General features: G+C 36.2%; 1 protein-coding gene across 4 annotated transcripts in view; it reads right to left on the bottom strand.

Annotated features, from left to right (window-relative positions):
- Nucleotides 1-16,611, bottom strand: part of SYT14 (synaptotagmin 14) — a 258,761-nt gene extending 242,150 nt beyond the window's left edge. The window contains exon 1 of one of the 4 annotated variants that reach the window (XM_074270186.1): nt 16,366-16,611. In XM_074270186.1, the coding sequence (XP_074126287.1) occupies nt 16,366-16,504 (139 nt within the window). In that variant the 5' untranslated portion in view covers nt 16,505-16,611. The remainder of the gene's footprint in view (nt 1-16,365) is intronic. The other 3 variants (XM_074270187.1, XM_074270189.1, XM_074270190.1) reach the window with 3 other exon arrangements.
- Between the last annotated feature and the right edge of the window lie 319 nt (nt 16,612-16,930).

The raw sequence follows: 16,930 nt of genomic DNA, 5'->3' as shown, positions 1-16,930 counted from the left end.
CAGCAACAGGGTACTTCCCAGACAATTCCAATAGAGTTGTGATGGAAAATACCAATCCACGTCCAGAAAGAGAACTATAGAAATCTTTTGTTTGCTTTTTTCTTTCTCATGGTTATTTTTTTGTTGTTCTCATTTTTCCACAACATAACAAATATAGAAATATGTTTTAAATTATTTATTTATATATGTATAAGAATTTAATTTACTTTAGAAATAAATAAATAAGGTCCTTTTTACAGTCTAGTAAGAGAAAATGAGACATTCACAAATCACTATAAAACAAAATAGAGCATAAATAAATAATGTCAATGGGTAGCCTAGATGAAACAGTAGATAGAGTACCAAGCAGTCTTGGAAGGAGGAAGAAGACCCATGTTCAAATTGGCCTCAGATATTTACAAGCTATGTGACTTTAGACACATTCCTTGATGCCTAGTTCCCTCTGCTGTAAAATAAGCAGGCAAATGAAATGGCAAAAACATTCCTGTATCAAGAGGCTTAGAGACTGACATCAACTGATGCTGAGTGAAATGAGCAGAACCATGATATCATTATACACTTCAACAACAATCCTGGATCAATTCTGATGGAAGTGGCTATCTTCAGCAATGAGATGAACCAAATCAGTTCCAATTGATCAGTGATGAACAGAACCAGCTACACCCAGCAAAAAAAAAAACAAAACAAACAAAAAAAAAAAACTGGGAAACCAGTGTGAACTGCTTGCATTTTTGTTTTTCTTCTCAAGTTATTTTTACCTTTCTAAATCTGATTTTTCTTCTGCAACAAGAGAACTCTATAAATATGTACACATATATTGTATCTAGGATATGCTATAACATATTTAACATGTATGGGACTGCCTGCCACCTAGGGGAGGAGGTGGAGGGAAGGAGGGGAAAATTCGGAACAGAAATGAGTGCAAGGGATAATGTTATAAAAAATTACCCATGTATATGTACTGTCAAAAAAAAAAGTTATAATTATAAAATTAATATAAATAAATAAATAAGAAAAATTACCCATGCAAATGTTCTGTCAATAAAAAGCTATAATAATAAAAAAACATTCCTGTATCTTTGACAAGAAAACCCCAAATGAAGTCACTAAGAATGAGAAATGACTGAAACAATGGAATAACAACATAAAAGCAGGCCCCTTTACAACCTAACACCATCTTGCCAATATTCACTTTTATTTCCTACTATTCCTCTCCATTTTCTATCATTGGAGCACAGGCTCTTTACTTTGCTTTCTTGATTCCATTCCTTTGTTTATATTATTCATACTCCTAGTATAAAAATATAAATCAGCTTTGAAATTAATGTTCAAGTTTCATGTTTCTCCACTGGAATATTGTTTGTCTTACCTATTTACTGTACTATAAGATCCAGGATAAGACACATCTTATCCAGTCCATCCTTTGCCTCACTCAGCATCCTTGCTCTAAATGCAACTAGGATTCAGTACAACACTTAACTGTTGAATTGAATGATATGTATAGAGTGCTATGTGAGGTCCTGAAGTAGAAAAGATAATTAATAAATTTGGGCAAAGATGAAATTAGTAAATATAGTACAGGGGAAATAATAATGAAAAAAGAGAAAAGCAGGACTTTTTTCCCAATTGTAACACAAACTGTGAGACATTAGGTAAGTCACTAAATATCATAGAGTCATTAAATTAAGAGTTCCAAGTAACTTTAGAATACCCAATTCATTTTACAGATGAGCAAAACTAAGGAAAAGAAAATTAAATAGTCTTGTCCAGGATCACACATGTATTAAGTGATTGAAATGGAATTTTAATCTAGATATTCATGACTACTACATTATACCTCAACTTCCTTCACTGTTTTATAGGGAAAACAGTGCTTGGTTTACCTTGAAAGATTATTATGAGGGAAGTGATTTATAACATACTATACTCACTTATATCACTATACTTCCAACTTACATACGCACAAATGTGAGTTTTTATAATACAACCACAGTAGAAACTGAAACTAACATTGGTACTTTGAAATAAACAATACAGATATATTAAAGCTTATTAAAGTGTTAAGGCACTGCTCTAAACACTAAGAATACAAAAAGAAGCAAAAGAAAGCACCTGCTTTCATGAAGCTCACAATCTTATGAAGAGAGAATAACACGCACAAACAATCTGTATACAGGATAAATAGGAAATAATTGAGAGAGAAGGCATTAGAAGGTACAAGGGTTAGGAAAGTTTTTCTTTGTAAGATGGAGTTTTAGTAGAGACCTAAAGGAAGGCAGAGAAGCCAGTAGGTAGAGATTAGGAAGGAGAGCATTCCACATATAGTGAGATAGGCAAAGAAAATGTCTGAAGCAGAGATATGGGATGTTTTGTTCGTAGAAAGAAAGAAGGTCAGTATCACTGAATCAAAAAGTATGTGATAGGAATAAGGTTGAAGAGGACTGAAGAGGTAGAAGAAGTTAGGATATGAAGAGCTTTGAACTACAGGCAATTTTGTGTTTGATACTGAAGGTGACACAGAACTACTAGAATTTATCAAATAGGTGAGATGACATGGTCAGAATTGTGCCTTAGGAAAATTACTTTGGCAGCTGAACAGAGATAGATTGGAGTGAGGAAACAGATCCACCAGCAGACTACTGAAACAGTCTGAGTGTGAGATGATAAGGGCTTGACATCTTTTAGGTGGCAGCAGTTAGGTATCAGAAAAGAGAATGGAGTGTATTCAAGATCTTTTGCAAAAATGAAATTGAAAGGCCTTGGCAACAGATTGGGTATGGAGGAAGGACTGGTGGTAAAGAGAGATAATGAGGAATCAAGGATGATATGATGATACATAGGTTGTGAGCCTGGGGGAAAGCTGCTGCCCTCAACAAGAGGAAAGTTTTAAAGGGGAGAAGGACCATGGGGAAAAAATAATGAGTTCAGTTTGGGTCAAGGTAGATTTAAAATATCTATTGGGCATCCAGTTAAAGATCTCTCAAAAATAGTTAAGAGATATAAGACTGGAAGTCAAAATTCCAATACACTTGTGATGGAGAGAGCCATCTGCATCCAGAAAAAGGAATAATTATGGGAACTGAATGTGGATCACAACATAGTATTTTCACATTTTTTGTTGTTTACTTGTTCCTTCTTTTCTTTCTAATTTTTTTCCTTTTTGATCTTATTTTCTTGTGCAACATAATAATTGTGGAAATAAGTATAGAAGAATTGTACATATTTAACGTATATTGGATTAGTTGTCTTAGGGGAAGGCTGGGGGGGAAAGAAGGAGAAAAAATTTGGAACACAAGGTTTTGCAAAGATGAATGTTGAAAATTATCTTTGCATGTATTTTGAAAATAAAAAGCTATTATTTAAAAAAAAAAGGACTGAAGGTCAGTGAAGAGTTCAGGACATATGCTAATTAATCTCATCCATTAAGAAAGAACTCTTGCAATGAAATAAACAAACCTTATTAGTACTCAATATGAGTACTCAGTATGAGAGCAAAAAAAAAAAAGATATCTTTTTAAGTAATTTAAATTCTGATAGAATGTAATCTGAATGAATAAAATTTTACTATATGCATATGAAATTAAATTCACAGCATATAATATTGGATTGGTATAAGAAACAATAAGGAGCTTCCTCTATCAATGTAGAGCAAACCTTCTTTGTGACTCTAAGTTGTATAAGTATTAAGTATTAGAAAAGGTCCCTAGTATACCAAAAGGTGAAACTGATTTTGCCCAAGGTCACAGAGCAGCACTTGAATCCAGGTCTTCCTGACTCCCAGTCCAGTTCTCTATCCACAATGCCAAGCTGCCTATCATGAGAATTAGTTACAATAAGAATGATTATCTCTTTTTAGTGGGGTGTCACTCCATTAGTTTTCAAAACTTCAAAGAGAGACTACCTACTTACTAAATGTAAATGCAATTCCTGAACATCAATCAGAAACGTAAAATAATAAAAACATATCATTAAATTGTTATGATCTGATTTTGGGATAGTTGGCACCTACTAATCACTGTAAGACACTGTAGAAATTCTAGATCTAAAAAATACACATTGGAATATATCTAACAAGAATTTATTTCTCCAAAATTTCAACATTAATCAATAAACTAAACTGTCAATGATAATAAAAGCAAATTAGAAAATATATGTACAGTTCAGGAGTAATTCATATTATTAAATGGAATGATTAACAAATTGATTAGGAATGATTTAAAAATTTTTAAAGGAAGCATTGATTTGAAAATTGTTATTGACATTAAAAAAGAAATTAAAATGCTATGTGATTTTCTCTTCATTATTTAGCAGGTTTGGGACTTTGCCTACTTTTTTGGTCTATTGTTAGGATTACTAAGTGAGAACTGAGGTTGTCTGGATGGTGACAAGGTGAGAATTCAGGTTTTCTGGACAATTACAAGGTGAGAACTCAGGTTGACTTGATAGAGGGGGCAAGCTCATTGGCTGGGGTGGTTCTTCCCAGAAGCCCTTGCATTATCCCACGCCCATTCTCTGGGAGGATAAAAAGAGACAGCACTGGGCGCAGAGAGCAGATCGGCCTGGAGAAGGATAAGAGCTGGAGGAGATTCAGAGCCAGGATACAAGAAAAAGACTCTGAATTGCATCAGGCTTGACGGAGCTCTCTGCAGGAAGGGAAGTCACTTCTTTGGACAAGAGTTAACAGCAACTGCCTGGAGACAACGGTTCGTTACAGGAAGAAGAATCTGTCGGAGAGATTTGAGTAGAAGACACAGCAGATCTCTTCCCAGATTCTTCTTCCTGTAATGAACCGTTGTCTCCAGGCAGTTGCTGTTAACTCTTGTCCTTAGAAGTGACTTCCCTTCCTGCAGAGAGCCCCGTCAAGCCTGATGCAATTCAGAGTCTTCTTCTTTCTCTGAGAGTCCTCTCTTTTATTCTCCCAGAGAATGGGCGTGGGATAATGCAAGGGCTTCTGGGAAGAACCACCCCAGCCAATGGGATTGCTCCTTCTATTAAGTCAACCTGAGTTCTCACCTTGTAATTGTCCAACCTGAATTCTCACCTCGTCACTATCCAGACAACCTCAGTTCTCACTTAGTAATCCTAACAGTCTATTAACTTCAAAGAATCAGGAAATCTAATAGTTAAAAAGAACCTCAGAGGCAATATCATCCATATATGACCAAAAAAAAAAAATCTCTTACATAATATCCTTGATTTTTTCTGTACCTCACTATCCTAGTCTTCTAGATATGTTAGACCTTGTCTGTATTTTATTCTAAATTGTACTTTTCATGTTATATTTCATATCTGGCTTAACACAGTGTAATAGAACCTCTATTATTCTGGATACTGGTTTTTCAATACAACCTAAGACAGCATTAGCTTTTTAGGGTGCCAGGTTATGATACTGATGCATTTTCAATTTTCAATTCACTAAAATTTCCATACCTTTTTCACAGGAACTCTTTTCCAGTCATGATTCTCCCTATTCTATATTTATAAAGTTGAATTTGGAACCCAAGTAGAGAATTTTAAACATATTCAAAATCAGAAATTAATCTGTGATCTCATCAATGGAGTCATCCTCCCTATAATGTTAATCTCAACTCATTCAATTTGATTTAATTTTTATATCCTCCCTTAAGTTCTCCTCAGGAAATTCCACCCAACATACTTGGGAACTTCCTCTCACCAGCAGCTATGAAAACTGCTAATATATTGGAGGTGAGAACATGTGCAGTCTAAGTGAGCCTAAAACTGAATTTCAACTCTTCTGCTTTGTGTTCTTTCCTTGAACACAGATGACTGAACAGTAATCCTGGGAGAGAAAACTTTGAGTCTAGTACACTAATATCTTTCTAAAAGGAATCTTATTCATCCCTCTTGAAAAAACCTTAATATATGAGCCAAACTTAAATTAAGTCATTTTTCCTGGAACTCCAGTGAGGGAGCATTATTATTATTATTGAGCATAATATTTCATAATATTATAATAATAATATTGAGCACAATAATTCAATGAGTGAAAAAAAGAATTTATCCCTAGTCTTTGAGAACATTCTCTCCCTGGGTTGAACCCATACAGCCTATATAGCCTGAGCTTATGGCTTCCTTGACTCAATTAATATCTGAACTACCAATAACAGTATTCCTATCTCTTCCTTTCTCCTTCCCTCTTGTTACCAACATAACTAGAAAAAAGGGAAAGAAGGGCAAAACTTTTGCTATTGTCCTTTACATTTTTAATTTTTAATTTTTTCGCTAAAATGATGTTTACAACTAAAGATATATTCATTCTACATCTAAAAATGTAAATGTGAACAAAGAAATGAAGACTGGGAGCCACTGATTCATATAATTCTACCTCCAAAAGGTATTTTAGAGATAATTTAATCCAATCTAATCATTTTACAGATGAGAAAGCTGAAAGATGAAGGAAGGAAAGAAGAAAGGAAGGAAGGGAGGGAAAGAGGAAAGGAAGGAGGGAGGGAGGGAGGGGAGGGATAATACTATCATATTTAAATGAATCTGTGATCTCAGAACAGTACAGGATCTGGATCTTAAGCATATAATTATTATTTTCCATTTTTATAAAGTTTACAATTTTGACAGAAATGACTAAAACATTCATATATTATGCTGAACCTTAAGTTATTTAAAATGAAAACTATTTCTCAACAAGGGCTTTGCAGAGATTGCATTAACTCTACTTCTCCTGTAATAATCCTTTTCAGCAGTACTGAGAGGAGCAGAAACAGAATGAAACTGACAATTTTAGTCAATGTCACTCTTTTGTCCCTCAGGAAAACTTGTATAGAAACAAAATATAAATTGCTATAATTTTCCAGAACTGGTATAGAAATGCAGTAAGTATTTTAATGTAATTCAGGGAGTAAGCCATTTCCACAGCCAAAGTTATCTAATAATGTGCCTCTCTTCAATTAAGTTAGACTCTCAAAAATCTAAACTAAATTAATAGATTGATTTATTTAAATAAGCAAACTAGTAGTTTCTTAACTGTTATGACTTTCTTTTTCATTAGTATATTCACTAGAATCTTCATTCTGGTGCTATAACTTAGGTTAAACAAATTATAAATCCTGTTCAATTCTTTTAAACTTTAATTTCTTTTCAACTTGAGCTTTGTCTTGAATCAGGAGCCATTTCATTTGTGCTGAAGAAAACACCTTCAAAATAATATCTTTTAAAATATGAATAGCCGTTAAATCAACAGCTAGTTAATAATCAATATCTTTGGCATAGCTACTTCTAAAATTTATCTCCAAAATTATGAAACACAGGGAAATCCTCCTGGTTCACAACTTAGAATTTCAAATGTACACTTTCTTGTAACTTGATTCTTATTCCAAAGTTTTCTCCATTGACCACAGGTACCAATTCTGGAAGTCTTCTGATTAGAGGCCTAGAGAGCAGAGAAAAATTACTCCTAAAGCCCCCATTTAAAAATGGCTGAGCAGCCCAGAAAACTATTCACTGCTTCTATTCAACTCCACTATCATTCCTCCATAACAGTATTTTCTCCCCAACCTTTTTTCAGCTTCCTTTTGAATGTGATCTTCCTTCATTAGACTAAAATTCTTGAGGACAAGGACTATCTTTTTTCTTTGTTGTATCCCCAGGGCTTAACAGAATACCTGACACATAGTTGGTGCTTAATAAATGTTTACTATATTACTGCATTGTGTTGAGAGTTAACTTGTTGCATACAAGGAAACACATGTATGTATGTGTATATATGCATTATACACACACACACACACACACACACACACACACACACACACACATATATATATATATATGTATATATATATATATATATATATATATATATATATTCTTCCACTATTGAATATCTCAATATTTAACATATTTTCCTTAGTTATTCCAACAGGTTAAGTACAACTCCTTATGCCATCAAATTTTATTGCTATTTATCTCTTTCTTTTTAGGCTCCCATTCTGACATTTTGGTACTAAGATTTCTTTTATTTACTTACACTATTATATTATTTATAAAGGATAATCCTCTCATATTTAAATGGCTCTGTGATCTCAGAACAGTACAGGTCAAAACCCAACCATATTTTCTCATTCTGCTCTTGTCCATGTCCATCTATAAACTCTCCACAAGGGATCCACCTAATATGTTGAGGACCTTCCACTAGATTATTTTGTCATAGCTATCAATCACAATCCATTGCATGTTTACAACTATTCATCTGTTATTCCACACTACCTGTGACTGACCCACTTTCCTTCTCCAGTCCATTTTTCTGATGACATACTTTAAATTTCTTTTCTTCATTGTTAATGTTAGAGCCTACTTGTGCCCATCATACACCCCTCTATTTTTTTGAGTGACTCTAATACTGAACCTGCAGCTATATCATTTCCCATTTGGCTGCTCTCCTGGATTTCACTGCTCCAAAAGGACTGGATAGTAAGGACTTAATAATTATATCTCCAGAACTTAGCACAGTGCCTGATACAGTGTAGGTGCTTAAAATGTTTATTGCATTGGATAGATGTAAACAGAGTAACCTATTTGTTAAAGCTCAGCTTTAGAAAGTTCAGGAATGTTCCAGGACTTAATGCAATGAACACAAAGCGCTATACCACCTAGATGACAAGACTGTTTTAAGGAAATAGCTTTGTAAACCTTAAAAGTGAAAATGTAAGTTATTATTTAGTAAAATTCTGACTAACTCGAATATTTTAAAAAATGGGGCTGGGGGAAGGGTGCTTAATGTCCTAGTTAATTAAAGTTTGCTCAAGCACATTGGTACTGTTCCTGTACAAGTAAAAGACACTCAATACTTGATTACATGAAAATCATTTAAGCACTTATTATGTACCAACCACTTTAGTGAGCAGTGACAGTACAAAAATAAAAGCAAAACAATCACTGTCTAGGAACCTTGCTGGGAGGATATATACCACAAAACTTTATAACCATCCATCCACTGAGAATGGAGACCATCCATCCTCATCTTCATCCCAAGTAAGCATGCTAGCAATACCTCTTTCCCTCCTCCCTTTTTTCTGAAAACTGTAATTAAATCAAAACCACAATTGGAAAGCGTGTTTTGTCTGTCCTGTTGTTCTACTCATGTTTGTGGTCTTCCACAAAGAACTATTTTTTCTGATTGTCACTCTATTACAATTTTTTTTAATAATTCTGGATCATTAAATGATTCATTCAGAGACATTGTTGTGAACACGAGTTCTCATTTTAGAATAGTGGAGATGTGAAGGGGTAGAAGTAACTGAGCAGACTTTGTATTGATCTCAGAATGTCCTGGGCTCCTGGAAGCTTATAGTGTTCTTAATTTTTTTTTCTGAATAACAGTTAGTACCCATCATTTTTTTTCTCCTAAAAGTAGAATCCAAGAAAAAAAAATTCACTTTCATTTTCAATGAAAATTTTCATTGAACTGGACTCCGATTAATGAAAGTTTACTATTTTAAGCAATTCTGTAGTTATTCTGATGAAAAGTTCAAAGATCTCCAATAACAGTGAATTTCAGTTTTACAAAATTATCAATAATATTGCCAAAATATCACAAGCTTAAGAGAAAATATATGAAGCTACATCCATGAAAAATAATCCTATTGTAGTATATGTAGAGTATATTACAGGGATATTTTCCTATTGATGCTAAATGATTGCAAATTTTAAGACAGCTCAAAAGAATTAAAATCATAGATTAACATGCAAATGAGAAGACAAAGGGATGGAAAGTAAGTAAATCACAATATATTATCAGTGATTTGTGTACAAAAAGTATAGTAAAAAACAAACAAACAAACAAACAAAAACACATCAAATCCAAGGAGAAGAACTAGCATGTAAGGACAAATGAATGGACTGTCCAAACAGAGCAGAAAAATCCCTAAAATGTCCAAAGAACAAGGGAAATGCCTCCAGCATATCAGATAGACTATCTATGGAGGATAAATTTATATAAAGGTATGTGCAACAATCATATGGGATGAAAGGTAAATATGAATTTTTAAAAGATACTAGTTGTGTTGTTATTCCTATGCTGGGGTAAGACTACTTAAGACTGTGCATGGCTCTTAGTAACTCTCACAATAATATAAATTGCACTCTTCTATTATTACTCTTTAGCTCAAGCAATTAAAATAAAATAACACAGATCCAATAAAACTCTAGTATTCTCCTGATATCCTTAATTTTGTCAGCTTGATTACAGGAGAAAATCTAAATAAACTTTATAAATCTATTCAAAACCATTGGCCCTTAATTGTATATAGTCACTATTGATCAAAAACAATTTCAACCTTATTTCAATCTTATCCAAAATATTAAAAGATAGAAAATAAAATAAAAATGAGGACTGAATATATGATTTCACTAACACAGGGAATCTTCAGCTATGGAAATTTTTTCTAATAATGTAGGTTAGGACCTTCTCTGTAACTTACAGCCTTCAGGGTGACACAGACAAATATGGGTCAGAGCTAGGACTTAAAGTCAGGGCCTCTTGTCTCTATGATTGGATTCTCTTGACTATGACCTGTTATCTCATCTATCTACATCTTCTTATATTCATTTATTATCCACTATCCACTAATTTATTTTAATATCTAGTTCTTCTAAAAACAAACTATTTTAAATTTATGAAATCTATTGCTATTAAGAAGTTGTAAATTTTAAACTATAAGAACTCCCTTTTTAAAAATTTTAAAGGTCTTATGATGTCACAGATCAGTTAAACCACAGTGTACACAGTGAGACATTTTTCTTACTAGAAAATGTAAAGCTGTAAATCTCCAAAATCAACAACATAACTCTACTGTATTTAGCATTTTACTGGACCTTCTAATTAAACATCTCTATTCTTAGAAGTCTTAATTTCACCTTAACATTATATCAATTTAGAGGAAATGGAAATTTAAATTCAAAATCCTTTTCTTACAGATGAGCAAACTGAAGTTCAGAGAAGTCAAATAATTATAATTATTCCCTTTTCTACTTTGGTAGGAAATGCTATTTTATGGAATATAGAATTGAAAAGGTATTTAGAAGTCATATACTCCAACCCCCTTCATTCCTCATCAAAAAATGAAAAAACTAAAAATCTGAGAGATTAAATGACATGTCAGAGGTCCCAGAGAGTAAAGCAGCAAAGCCAGGATGGGGATCAAGATCCTTTGTTCTAAAGTTAGTATTCTTTCCATAACACCAAAATGTCTCTCACCCAAGATTATCCAGCTAGGAAGTGACAACATTACTTGGATTTCAGCAAAGCTTATAACAAAATGATATTCTTAGGAATATAATAGAGAAATATTGGGTGAGTAGTAATATAGTCTGGTATATGTGAATACAGTTGATTGAACAACCATGTTCAAAATGGATCAATTCAACTTGAAGTTAAGTTTCTAGTATCATATAACAAAACTTTGTACTTAACCTTATGTTGCTCAACAACCGTATACATTCCTTTAATGAAGACACAAAAGATATGCTTACCAAATTTGTGTAAAGGCAGAACTAGAAAGAAGAGCTAATATGTTGGGATAACAGAATCAGAAATCAAAATTCTTTCAATAGTCTAAAATAGTAATATTAAATTCAAGAAAAACATCAGGCCCAACTAAATTGAAAAGGTCCCTATTGCCACATCCTGAGATAAAAACCCCCACATATTAACATTATCTGTATTCTCCTGTATTTTCATTTATTTGGCTAAACATTTCCAAATTATATTTAATCTAGTTCAGGTTTACTGCGAATATTATAGGCAAGTGATTGCTACTTATCTAGAATGTCTAGAATGATGATGGGTCAAAATAAAGAAAGTAAAATTTCTAAGGTTAAAAAAGTTTTTCAACTAGTTGGGAAAAAACAACTACAACTATAGGGGGGATTGGTTTGTTGAAAATTCATATGATAAAGAATCTAGGGATGCTGATTGACCACAAGTTTTATACAGAGTAAGAAGTTAGCCTAGATATATTCTAAAATCTTTTCCAACATTATTCAAATCAATTCAATTAACTTTATGTTTTTATAAGGAGAACCTAAGTGATCTGACTCTTCATGATACCTTACTGAGTTCCTGTATATAAAAAAGGAAATATTTAGTAATCAAGGTTTATTCTCACCTGGCCTGATGCTCAAATTTTATTCTAAGTGCTAAGATTTTTAAATGTTATTTTCCTTCCAGAACAGGAAAAAAAACAATTACAATTCTTAATTCTGATATCATGAAATAATTTGCCTGTGATATTCTGTGACAGTATTTATAAGCTTGTCTCCACAATGCGTATCTAAATTACAAGCATAAAAAATCTTTTTGCCAAAGCTTAAAGGTAGAGGCAAAACAAAACAGTGATTTATGAACTTTTCAAGTAGTCAAATTTAAAAGTTCATCTGTTAATAATAAGAAAGGTGAATTGAACCTAACTACCAAAAAGCAATCAATCAAAGTTTTGTTATATGATATGAGAAACTTTCCTCAAGTTGAATTGATCCATTAATCAATATTTTTTAATATGGTTGTTCAACCAACTGTATACACATATACCAGGCTATATTACTACTCATTCCATATTTCTCTATTATATTCCTAAGGATGGAAAGTGGGAAATGTTAGGGAAGCAGGGGAAAATGACAATTACTTTTAAAATTCTAGTCAGGTCTTTGTTGTTATTCTAGAGTTATTTTGTATATGATTAATCCCAGGCAATAATTTAATCCTTCCCCTTGATCTTTTGACCAGGGGGCTACTTCACTGAATAGGTGTGCAGGGAATATGATTTCTAAATCAATAAATTTAGCTACTTGACTGTAATTTGAGTTTTTTTTTTAAGGGCTAATGGGACACACACATAGGAACATGTTCCATACTAGCTTAACACAGTTTTAGGATTATTATCACCATGGATATCTCATAACTCTTTGAATATAATACTCCCACATATATGTGTATGTGTGTGTATATGTATATACACATATATTGTGTTAAAGATATTGGTTAATAGAGGATTTTTAATCATCAGGAGTTACCTCCTAACCCAATTAAATCACAGAATTAAACATAGATGATGATGTAAGGAGGAAAATGACAATAATAGCGTAAATCAAGCTATATAAGACCTACTATATACCAGACATTTTGCTAAATGTTTTACATCCTCACTGAAAAGCAGGAGCTGTTACTATTTCCATTCCATAGTTGAGAAAACTGAGACAAACAATAGATAAATCAGCTATTAAAGTTCATGGGAGCAAACAAAAGGAAACTTCTGTTACACTGCTTTTCATTCTACTCTTCAAATATGAAAAGTAGCAAATTATTTTGAGAACAGAATTAGCAATATTATGCTCACAATGCTCACTGGTTTACTAATTTTTACTAATCTTTCCTGTTTTATCAATGGAATAGATACAGACTAAGTTCCCTCAAATATGTATCATTCTGTTTGTTAAGAAATGTCTCTTCTCCAAATAATGTAAGCTCCTTGAGGACAAGATTTGTCTCATTTATATATCTATATCTAGCATTGCAATTTATACAAAATTTGATTTAATACATCCCTATCTGGATTGGTTTCTGAAGACAAAGTACTTACAAAGAATCTTTTTCAAAAAGTTTTGATTTGTAGGGAAGATTCTAGAATTTAGATTTATACTACTGAAATACAGGCATGGACACAATCACAGGAAGTTTTAGTTTTACAGTGTTCTTGAGAAGTTAGAACTTTAAAAATCTCCTATTCTTGCACTTGAATGTTTATTGAATTGTTGAACAGCCTTTGATCTCTCAAATCAGTTTCATCTTCTGTTCTTCCCTCTCATTATCTCTAATTTATCCTTTATATATCTTGTTGTTTGCATGTTGTGTTCCCCATTAGACCATAAATTTCTTGAAAGCAGGGATTGGGTGTTTTGGGGTTTTTTTGCCTTTTTTCTTTCTTTCATCCCTTCCTTCTTTTCTTTTTTCTTTTTCTTTGCCTTTTTTTTTTTTTACTCCTAACTGTGCATACTATCAACTAGTTGACAATAAATAAATGCTTGTTGGCTTGACTTGTTCTATTCAATGTTTAAGGAAAACAAGCTTTAAATCATGCTAGATTTTCTTTGAAGAGATAAAATTTTTTAAATGATGACAATTATCTATGCATTAGCTTTTCACTGAAAAACATAATACTCCCATCAGAAATCTAGAATCACTCATTTCTTCCAAAAACAAGAACCAACCGAGGCACAATATTCAAAAGGGGAGACGCTGACAAAATTCCTTTCACTTCTTTCAGAAATAGAGAAACAATTTCAAAGAGTGAACTCCTGGGGAGAAAAACACACTCACTCTCTCTCTCTCTCTCTCTCACACACACACACACTCTCACACACACACTCACACATACACTCACACTCACTCTCACACACACATTCACTCACACACACACATTCACTCACACACACCTTCACTCACACACACTCTCACTCACACACACTCTCACTCACACACACATTCACACATACACACACTCACACACATTCACACACACACATTCACTCACACTCCACACTCTCACACTCATACACACTCACACATACTCACACTCTCACTCATATACACTCACTCACACACACATACACACACATTCACTCACACTCCACACACACTCACATACACACACTCTCACAGTCACACACACACACACACATTCACTCACACTCTCACCCTCACATTCACTCACACTTCACACACTTTCACAGTCACACACTCACACACATTCACTCACACACATTCACTCACACTTCACACACTCTCACACTCACACACACTCACACATACTCACACTCACTCATATACACTCACTCACACACACACACTCACACATTCACACACATTCACTCACACTCCACACACTCACACTCACACATTCACTCACACTTCACACACACACACTCACACATTCACACACACACACTCTCTCACACTCACATACACATTCACTCACACTCCACACACTCTCACACTCACATACACATTCACTCACTCCACACACTCTCACACTCACACACATTCACACATACACACACACTCACACATTCACACACATTCACTCACACTCCACACACTCACACTCACATACACATTCACTCATACTTCACACACACACTCTCACACACACACTCTCACAGTCACACTCACACACATTCACTCACACTCCACACACTTACACTCACATACACATTCACTCATACTTCACACACACACTCACACACACACTCTCACAGTCACACACACACTCACACACACATTCACTCACTCTCATACTCACATTCACTCACACTTCACACACTTTCACAGTCACACACTCAAACACACACTCATACAGACACTCACACATACACACTCACATACACACACACACACACACACACACACACACACACACTCACTCAACAGACTAGATTTTCTTTGAAAGGAGAACAAAAAAAGCCCTTTTAATGCCAATTCCCATTCCATTCATTTTTCACTGAAGAACACAAAAGTAACGTCTGATATCATCAACCATTAATTATGGCAAAAAACAATGAGGCAAGTCAGCACACAAAAGAGGGATGCTCTGAGAGGATTCATTTGACTTTTCAAAAGTAGGGAACAATCTCCAGAGTAACTACCTCGGGAGATGGATCACTCACACACTCGCTCTCTCTCACTCTCTCTGTCACACACACACACACACACACGCACACACGCACACACGCACACACGCACGATCACACGGGGGAAAAGGGGGCACAGCCCAGGATTTGGGGGCGCGGGTCACTAGTGGGCACCCCTGGAAGGGGTCCACAGTCGGGAACAACTCGCTGCCCTCCGCGGGTGCGGCCGGGAAGAGAGAGGCGCCTCGCGGAGATTCCTTCAAAAATCCTGGCCCGGGGGCGGCAGGTGGTCCCTGGAGCCCCCGCTCCGTGCCCTCCCCTCACCGGGGCTCCCGAACTCTCTCTGCCTTGCGGCACCCGGGGCAAAAGTCTGCACCGGCAGCTGGGGCCTCTCGGCAGAGCACGGACGGGGGATCAGGCCAGCTCGGGGAAGGGGCGGCCTGCCCCGCGGCCCTCAGCCTGGCCGGACTTCAGCTACTGGCACCTGGGAGCAAGAGGAAGGGAGGGAGGGGGAGGAGAGGGGGCGGGGCGGGGGGCGCTCCTAGACGGGACACCCCCGCCCCCCTCGCCTCGCCTCACCTCTCCCGTCCTCTGCCCTCAGGGGACGCCCAAATCCCCGTCGCATCCTCGGCGCTAACTTCACCTCACCCCTACCCCGCCCCCAGTCTCCCGACCTCCTCTCCACCCTGGGGAGCGGCCTCTACTTACCCTCAATCGCCATGATGTGTTCGCCATGGACCGCACCAACTGCGAGGTGGGGGTGAGAGGGGAAGGGAGAGAGGCGCCGGAGTCCGGGAGAGAGAAAGCGCGAAGGGGCGGGGATGGGGCGCAGAAGGAGCATGAACATCCGAATCAAGGAGGTGAGGAGAGCGAAGGAGGGAGTGAGAGGTGGGGGGTAGGGGGCTGGGCAGAGGAGAGTAAAGCAAGGGGAGGTGAGAAAATGGAATCGTCCGAGGACCGCTGCCAGCACGTGACTATCCCCCTCCAGCCTCCTCCCCGCTTCTCCTGTCACCGCCGCCCCCACCGCCTCCCCACCCCTGGCTGTCCGGCTCCCGCCCTGGCACGCGCCGAGATTCAAAACAGGTGTAGTGGCAGAGACCGTTACCCTTTACGGCAAGGTGCGGGAGAGAGACTGGGCACGTCCTCAGCGGGCCCCAGCCGCGAGCTCGAGCCTCTTCTGCAGCCTGGAAAGAGGATGAAGGAGGCGGGATGAGGACCATGGACAGCGCTCGCCAGGAGGGCACGATCTAGGTTACCGATCCCAGAGAAAACT

Source organism: Sminthopsis crassicaudata, chromosome 5, assembly GCF_048593235.1.
Source record: "Sminthopsis crassicaudata isolate SCR6 chromosome 5, ASM4859323v1, whole genome shotgun sequence".
Classification (NCBI taxonomy): Eukaryota; Metazoa; Chordata; class Mammalia; order Dasyuromorphia; family Dasyuridae; genus Sminthopsis; species Sminthopsis crassicaudata.
This window is presented reverse-complemented; position numbering and strand designations above follow the sequence as displayed.